General features: G+C 39.5%; 1 protein-coding gene across 1 annotated transcript in view; it reads left to right on the top strand.

Moving 5' to 3' along the window:
• The first annotated feature begins 968 nt into the window (after positions 1 to 968).
• MELK (maternal embryonic leucine zipper kinase) overlaps positions 969 to 9,220 on the top strand; it is a 71,253-nt gene continuing 63,001 nt past the window's right edge. The window contains exons 1-3 of the mRNA XM_036996532.2: positions 969 to 1,071; positions 7,095 to 7,190; positions 8,480 to 8,565. Of these exons, the coding sequence (XP_036852427.1) occupies positions 7,133 to 7,190; positions 8,480 to 8,565 (144 nt within the window). The 5' untranslated portion in view covers positions 969 to 1,071; positions 7,095 to 7,132. The remainder of the gene's footprint in view (positions 1,072 to 7,094; positions 7,191 to 8,479; positions 8,566 to 9,220) is intronic.

Genomic DNA, 9,220 nt, shown 5'->3' with positions numbered 1-9,220 from the left:
TATGCTTATTGCCACATTATTTACAATAGCCAAGATATGGAAGCAACCAAAGTGTCCATCAAGAGATGAGTGGATAAAGATTTGGTACATATATACAATGGAATATTATTCAGCCATTAAAAAGAAAGAAATCCTGGCATTTGTGACAACATGGATGGACCCAGAGGGTATTTACGGTAAGTGAAATAAGCCAGGCAAAGAAAGACAAATACCATATGATTTCACTTATATATGGAATCTAAAAACAAAACAAAATAAAATGAAGAAAACAGCAGTAGATTCATAGACACTGAGAAGTGACTGGTGGTTACCATGGGGGAGGGGTTGGGTTGGTTAGGTAAAATAGGTGAATGGTAGAAAGGGGCACAAAATCGCAATCATAATATAGTCAAGGGGATGAAAGTACAGCAGACAGAATATAGCCAATAGTTCTGTAACATCTTTCTGAGTTGACAGTAACTACACTAGTTGGGATGAGCATCTAATAATCTAGGTAACTGTTGAACCTCTATGTTGTATATTCATTACCAATGTATTTTATATCAACTATACCTCAAAAAAATTTGACCTCTAGGTTTTTTATTCTTCCTGGCAACACATTTAAGTAAGATTTGATGAGGGGAGAGGTATACTGTACTTGTCTTTTTTGGATTGGAGAACGGCCGCTAGGCAAGGGGAGGCTGAAAATGAGAACCATGACTATTAGCGACATCACTACACATCAATTTTGGGAAACAGAAAGTAAGAAAGTTGAATAACGTGGAACCTTTGTACGTCCACGCCATCTGGAAAAATCTTCATGTGCCCTCCGGAGAAGAAGTTAGAATCATCCGTGAGCGGCCCCAGAGACCGCCCCTGATTCCATTCCCAGCCAGACCTTCCGGAGAGAGCTCCTCGGCGCCGAGCGCCCCCCGCCCCGCTGCGCCCCGCCCCTTCCGGCCCGGGAGGTTTGATTTGCTTGGCGGGCGGAAGCGGTCGGACCCACCAGCCAAAGTTCCTGGGACTGTGCGCACGCTGCTGCGCTGCGACCGTCCGGCCGGCCTCCTGCCCCGCCCCGCCCTCGCCCCTCAGGTCAGTGCCTCCCGCCGTAGGGGTCTCAGCTGTGCGCGGCGCGGGGGAGCGGCGGCGCGAGCCTAGTTGGCTCCTGGCTCACAGGAGACCGGAGAATTTCATCGGAACCCCACTTTACGAGCCCACTTCCCTGGATGAACTATTACCCTTTCCGTTCCCTGGTTTTCTGTCAGTGGGGATAATGATCGTACCTACCTCAGGGCGATCGATGAGGTGTGCAGGCAAACCGTTTGCCACCAAGGTGGCCGCGATAGATGAGATTTCCCTTATCGAGTTTCCAGGACCTTGTCTCCTAGGAAGACGTTCGAAGAAGGTTTCAAGTTATTGCTGTTCGTACAGTTAAGTTTACTTGGGCAGCCCAGTAAAGAGGGAAATGTGTAATGTGTTATCACCTTTGCAGAGTCCAAATCCTCCTCTCCCTTCACTTTGCCAAAGTAGTGGCTCAAGGGACTATGCACCGAATGCTATAGATCTAAAAGGAGCAGCCGCCTCCAAGAAACCTGTGGGAAAAGGGAGACTCCCAAAGGAGGGCGTCCCAAGAGGGCTGTTAGGCCTCTAGCACCATGGATGAGTAATTGCTCTTGAGCTTCACCTCTGGTGTTTCTTATTGGTAGTGGAATGGGGAAGGTGAGGAATTTCAGGTGCGTGACTTTTTTGCTTATATGCCAGTGTTATGCACTTTTCTGTTCATATTTTGGTTTTTGTTTCCCATCTGTGGGAGAAATCAGAAACGCCCTTACCGCACCCTCAGGTTTTTTTTTTCCCCACTGGTGAATCTGTCCTTCCAGTCATTCGAGATGGGCAAATCTAGTCCCCCTAAGCCTTTAGGCATGAATGCCTCTTTGTTGATGCTCCCAGAAGTCTCTGCAAGGGGCAAGATAGGGTGTTAATTAAATGTATTACAAGGCCACATTAAAAGCCAATCTGTATCCTCATTTGAAATATCCTCAGCATCGATGTCTTATCAAGCTCATTAGATAAGGTAAATGTATTAACAGGTAATGGCATAGCCCAAATAATAACCGTTAGTAAGAAAATGCTCCCAATTTGTTGCTGTCCTATAAAGTTTAATGATAAACCTCCTCCCATTATCTAGGCAATTCCTTGTTTCTCAGAGAAATTCCAGACCCCAATTATATATGCCCCCAGTTCTATTTTGACACACTCAGAAAGACGGTGTCTGATTTGGGTCTAGTTTCCTTCTTCATTATCCACAGTTGAGAGGCTGCCTTCCACATCAATCATATATGTCCCTTTGCAGTACAAAGTTGGGTTACTCTGAACGCAAATCTTCCCGTTGTTCTGTTTCTAAACTCTGGAGATAAACAGGGCACTTAATAACATTTAGAACCAGTTCCACATCCACAAAATTTAAAAACCAAGTAAAATCTGCTGTCATTATAGCAGTTTGCAATGTAAACACAAGTTTTCTTATGCAGTAGCAAAAATGATGTCTCCTGGATTCAGTAGACATAGTTTAAGCTCACTTTGGTATTATTCACTGAAAGACATGGTGTAATTTCAGACAAAGTGGTAGAGAAGATGGAAGGAAGAAAAAGAGAAGGTACACAATTCAGTCTTATGTTGGTGCAAGTTTATCTCTGCTAGTGACCAGAGGCTGTAACCTGGAAGTTCAAAACTCATTTAGGAGAAATCTATCAAGAAGTTAATGATGACACTCATATACCTCATCTGAGGAAGTGAATTCCACCATTATACAAATTACTTTGTCTTTCTGAGTGTGGTGATTTCAAAGAGCCCAGTCCTTTGTATGGAATCGACATGTATAGTGGTGGCATCAGTTTCCTGAGACTTGCCTCTTTCCTTTTGTCCATTTATCTCATGATTTTTAACTTGAAATGTCTTTTTGTGTTTCCTCTTTAGCACCTGTGTTGTGAATACCCCAATACTGTATTAATTGGGGCTGTGCTCTCTAATGAACCTGAGAGCCTACTTTTATAGCAGGCAGCTTTCCAAATGGATTTATAGCCTGATATCCACCCATTCCTAATTTCCTTCTCTTTGTCTTCTCCCTCATCAGGATCCCAAAGATTTCTTGTGTTGACTATATATACCTCTGCTGCTGTTATTGCCTGTTTTGAAATTTCCTGGTCCTCTGATTCCTGTCTTTTTGAGGGGTGGTTCCACTTCAATCCCTCTTTTGCCCCACTGGTGAATGCCCTTTAAAAAATTTCTGAATTAGTACTGCTGTGGAGGATCTCTCTAGTCCTGTACCTCAGGTGCCCAATGAGAATATGTATGTCTTCTGTGGTGTCTCCTGGCCTGGAATAACTTTTGCCACTGCAGTGGAAGCAGAAATGTTTCATTTTCTATCACCAGTTTTCCATCATCCCTGGCACCTGACTGATTCTTCCATTTGCCTTCTCTATTCATGCAGTTTCAGCTAGATTAAAGTTCAGTCTGCTTATTAAATTGATTCAATGCCATCTCTTTCTAGGTTTAGAACTATTGTTTATTGCATCAGAATGTTTTTTTCCCTATCATCTTTATCTTTCTTGCTATTTTGGCTTTGACATTGATACTAAAACTGTTTTTTGTTTTTAAGCTGCTTTTTTTTTCTTGAGTTTTGATGTTTTTCCTTCCAAAGCTCTGCTTTATTGTTGTGTTCAGTGACCAAAATTTTAAAGGCTTTTTACTTATATTTTATGTTCAAGTAAAATGATTCATAGACTCAGAGTGCTTTATTAAAGGATATTTAAAAAAATATCCTTTGTGGCTCTTGGGCTTTTGATAATGTCATTTAGTTTTTTCTCCACCTCAGTTTAAGGTGATCCATCCTCAGTGTAGTAAGGACCTCCCCTATTACTTACTGTCTTTTCTGTTATAAACTCACCACACTCCTGAGGTTGAACTCGCACTCTAGGTCTTCCAAAGTCATGACCATTATTAAGGTTTGTAGCATGGTGGTTGCTCTGCTCTAGATGATACCGGATGAAGAACAGAGAGCTTGAAGGTAGTGGACATGGTGTTGGCCACCCATCAATCCTGAGCCTTCACCAAGCTTGCTAGAGCTCTGCCTGTTGGTGAAGGGAGACTCTCTGGCTCTAGTAATGAGCACTAGCACCAGATTTCCGTGACTGAGAGGAAGGGATTCAAGATAAATAACTTTGCACAAGATACATGAACTTTGCTTCCCAAGTCTCAGTTGGCTATGCATGTGTTCACTTAATCATTTGAAATGTTAGAAAGAATGGGGATCATGAACCCTGTGCTGCCATAGCTAACTAGTCCACTGCTAGGTCCCTGAGGGAGATTTGTGCACAGGAATCGCAAGGCAAAGGAGGATTTCATCCCTAGCTGGGTGTCTTGCCTGAGGGTTTTAGCCTTGGGCAAGTTCAGTGTGAATTTGGTGAGACTGAGAAATGACAACAGAATGTTCTTTGGGTAAAATGGTTTATACCGGGCTTTATTCTCATGGCAATAGGTCGAGCACTAGGATGACCTCTGCATCTAGCAGTTTGCAGGTCTGTAATTCACCTCAGTCCTTGCCCTCACCCAGAGCACTGGGCCAAGAGCTCTTTATGTAGTGACTCAATCAATCATAGTTTATTGCTTATGGGTGTGGAAGCCTTAACCTACCAGTAGGCCAATTACATCATCAGGTGAAGATCCTGGCCATAGGAACTTTCATTTTCCCCACACTGGGTCTTGGTCTCAAACCCCTTTGTGAACTCTAGAGCCCTGGTATGCTGTGTGGACTACATGGGAGATGCTTTGTGCCTGACTCAGTGACCACTTCCCTGGGCCTCTCTGATTCCTGTTTGGCTTTCTAGGGAGTTCAGGGGGCAGTTCTCCCCAAGATCAAAATCCCAAGTTCTGTCCTTCCATACTAGCTTCAGGGAAGAAGAGCTCTCTAGCAAAACCATTTCTAGACAGGTTCAGAATGCTTTCACCCCACATCAGTCTATGAAGAAAGTTCAGCTTTTGCTGCATGTAAACTCAAGTCTTAGGACTCTACCTATATATGAGCACACCTCAAAAGTATATTTAGAAATGTACTTCCTAGAAATTTTGTTTTACTTTTTTCTTTCTTCTTGGCTTCCTTGAAACTGTGTTCTGCTAGTTCTAACTTTGCTAATTGTCCTCTCCCTCCCCTTCTTGTTGCCAGTCCTGGCTGAATGTCTGCTTTGGGTAAGGCCTTAAGGCCTTAGCTGTCTACATTTTAAAGATGTGTCTTTTACTTTCAAGACTTTATACTGACTGTAATTGATTTGTGTATGGTGTGAGAGATCAATATTCTTTTATTCAATATGGCCAACCAATTGTCCAGCTCCACATCTGCATTTCCATTTGCTCGTACCTCTAAAAGCAGTTTCAGTTCAGTGCATGTCAAATCTGGGTTCTCTGTACCTTTTGGAATGCTCCCCCCTCTCATTCTTTGCAGGCTAACAACCCCTGTTAAGGCTTACCAACCAAAGACCAACATGAACACATTGGTAGTAAAAAAACATGAGGTACTTAGCTTGCTGCAGCAAGAGAAATTATAATCCTTAGGAATTGAAAGGGGCTTATAGGATTTGGGCTTGGGCTGCATGGTTTTAAAAAGGGATAGGGAAGCAAGGACCAGTTTTGGAATGGATACAGAAAGCTGGGAAATTCATCATTTGAAAAGCATATCTTAGGAAGCAGGAGGTGGGAAAAATGAGGTGAGGCTGGGGACCATGTCATTGGTGAGAAAACAGCAGTGGGTCAGTAAAAGAAGAAAGCAGTGGGACAAGTAAAAGATCATTATCACTTTAACAGCCTGTGTGGAAGTGTTGTTTACATGGTCATGTCCAGGTCTTGTTGGAAAAACTGTTCAAGTTCTGCTGGGAATATCCCAGCCTGATTTCTTTTTCTCACGTCTTATCCTTTGAATTAAATCTTGGCTTTATTATTACCTTCTCAGCAAACCATTCTAACCACCATTGCTTATTTCTTTCCCAGTATTTATGAGACATTTTAATTATTTAATTTATTATCTATTTATTTGCTTTTTGTCTTCCCTACTAAAATGCAAGATCCATGAGTGCAGGAGCCACATTTCTTCTCCCTTATAGCCTTTGTGCCAAGTGCAGCTCATAGGTACTCAGTATAACACATCTGTATGAATAAATGAATGAAGAAAAAGAAATTCAGGGTTAATATTCTACTTGGGTTAGCAGTTCTGGCAGATATACACAGCTAATCTCTAAAGTCAGCTAAGAACATATCCTCCATAAGCAAGGTAAAACTGGTATGAGGGTAACCTTATGTATTCATGCACATAATAGGGCCCTGTTCATTCCTGTGTTTTTTTGTTATTCTACTTAATTTTAAAATTCAAAAAGACAATCAAGTAAGCTCTACCTGAGACTGTTTTTACAACTAATTTTTATATATTAACTTGATACATACTTAAAAGCAAATGTGACATATGTAGGTTGTAAAGAATAATGGTATATCCAAAAAAATGATATATCTCATTTCATGTTTCTTAAAATTGTATATCACTGGAGTCTTAATTTTCATTTTCCTGATGATTAATGAAGCTGAACATTTTCTTATGTTTTTATTGGTCATCTGTGTTCCTTTGTGGAATGGCTTTTTATTTCATTTTCTTATTTTTCTGTTTTTTTTAATATATATTGTTGTGTTGGAGATTATATATTCTGGATACAAATCCATTGTTTTAAGGATTGCAACAATTTTCTCACATTTATTTTCTTTTTTAAATGTCTTCAGACATGTAGAAGTTCTTAATTTTAATTTTTTTATGATTTGTACTTTCTGTATCTATTTAGAAGATCTGCTCATGTGCTGAAACCATGACAATATTCTTTTAAAAGTTTTAAAGGTTTATCTTTGACATTTAAATCTTTACTTGATTTGGCATTAATTTTTATGTAGTGGTGTGAGACAGAAATCCAGTTTTTTAAAATATGGCTAGTCAGTATCATTAATATACATAAGACATATTAGCAGTTGCAAGAGTTGAGGAGATAAGAAGATAGTTTTGATCATGTACTATTTCTGTCTTACAGGTTCTTTTTGTAATTTTGAGTAAACTTCCAGGACAATTATGAAAGATTATGATGAACTTCTTAAATACTATGAATTATATGAAACTATTGGGACAGGTAATTGTTATTTTTTTCTTGGGGAAGAAGATAGATCAACTATTTGAGAGTATAGTATATTTGGGCAGTCATGAGCTTTTTAGTCTAACCTATATAGTTTTTAAATTCTTCACCTTACTTAAGTAAGAAAAAGTGGAGCAAGAGAGAGGAGAGTAGTAGGAGATGCCTTGTAGTTCATTTTATTTAGAATAAAAGTCACTGCATAGTTTTGAGCCAAGGAGTGATCTGACCTCTGTTTTTAAGGGTCACTCTGGCTGCTTGGTTGTAAAAAGATTGGGTTGGGGAGGACAAGGGCAGAAGCAGAGAGATATTAGGAGGTTATTACAATAATTCAGGTGAGTGATGCTGGAGATGATGCTGACTTGGACAAGGTTGATAGTAGTGAAGGTAATGAAAAGAGTGGGATTCTGTATACAGACACATATACACATGTGTGTGTATATTTTAATTTATTGAGGTATAACACATGATAAAATATGCAAAGGGCACTAATCTTGATGAGGAGTTTTACATATGTACATACCCTCATGTTCCCTGCTCAGATTGTAACAGAGAACACATCTTGTCGGTACCTGTCTCTTTTTCCTCAAGATAACCATTGCTCTATTTTGAAGACAGAACCAGTTGGATTTGTTGATGGGCTAGCTATGGGGTGTGAGACAAAAGAAAAGGGCTAAGGGTGGCCCCTGGGTTTTTGGCCTGAGCATCTGGGAAAGTGGAGTTGTTATTTACTGAGATGGGGAGACCATGGGAGGGATTACCAGGAGCTTCTCTCTCTTATTTTTTTCAGGAGCTTCTCTTTAGAAATGCTAAGTTGGCCATTTCTTTTGGATATCTAAGTATAGACATTTATCCAGCCTTCCATCCAGTTCTGAAACATAATTGCTTATCCTCACAGTTTTAAAACTGAATGGAAATTTCATGTATTTGTTTTTTTCTCAGCAACTTTATGTTATGTTCTAGCAATGTTAATTATAAGGCAAATGTAATTGCAATGTTAATTGTAAAGGAAATTTCTAAAAAGTAATTTCTGTTTTCCTACTTCTTCATTACAAAGTTGAAGTTATATTACCATGTTAAAAAAAAATTTCAGCTAGACATTGGGTGAAGAAAGGTTAGGGTCATGGCTAACATTGTGGAAGCAACAGGAAGAGAGAATCACAAACTTCCAGGACAATATAGATCAATAGATCTGGAAAGATATTTGTGCCTGAGTGCTCAGTTTGCTTTGATGATGATATTTAGGTTACTCTTGCTTATCTCTTAATAACACATTTCCCTATACTTAGGTGGCTTTGCAAAGGTCAAACTTGCCTGCCATATCCTCACTGGAGAAATGGTAGCTATAAAAATCATGGATAAAAATGCATTAGGGGTAAGTTTAAAATTATTTTAAAAATATTTATAGATCAGTTTTGTGAATTAAGGCCTGAATTTGTTCTAATGTTCTAGTTACTGTTTTATTAGAGTACTATTTCTGAAGCTTTGTTTTTGTTTTCTAAATCAGTTACTTATAAAACTGTGGTTCCAAAAAGTAATCTAAGGGAGGTCGTTACTTTGTCCTTAATTTTAATGCAGGTAATAGCACATACTTGAAACCTGTAGATTTCTTTTTCTGTAGTTTTTCGTATTTTTGCAGTTGTTTCTGGGTATTAATAATTCCCATCTTTATCTTCTCATGATACCTTTACTGAATGTTGATCTATTTTATAGTATAGATAGATCTAATGTCTGATCATTTTATTCAAAGTGACCGCAGAAGTTACCCAGTGGAATCCTTTACCTAATTAGACTTTTTCCTCTGCATCAGTGCTTCCAGGAATTGAGGTGCTCATTACCTCCTGAAGCAGCCCATTCAGTTTGTGGTCTTGGCAACAATGTACAGAAGGTTTTTTTGTTTTTATATTAAAGGAGTACTTGTCTCTCCCAGTGGTCTTTTTTGGGCCATTTATACCTCTTCCGGTGTTTGAAATCAATCCCAGAGGACTTTTTTCTAATTCTTTCTACCATCCCTCTCTATGATTTGGTTT

The sequence above is a fragment of the Manis javanica genome, chromosome 2 (assembly GCF_040802235.1).
Source record: "Manis javanica isolate MJ-LG chromosome 2, MJ_LKY, whole genome shotgun sequence".
Taxonomy (NCBI): Eukaryota; Metazoa; Chordata; class Mammalia; order Pholidota; family Manidae; genus Manis; species Manis javanica.
The sequence above is the reverse complement of the archived record's forward strand: the minus strand, read 5'-3'. Positions and strand labels throughout refer to the sequence as shown.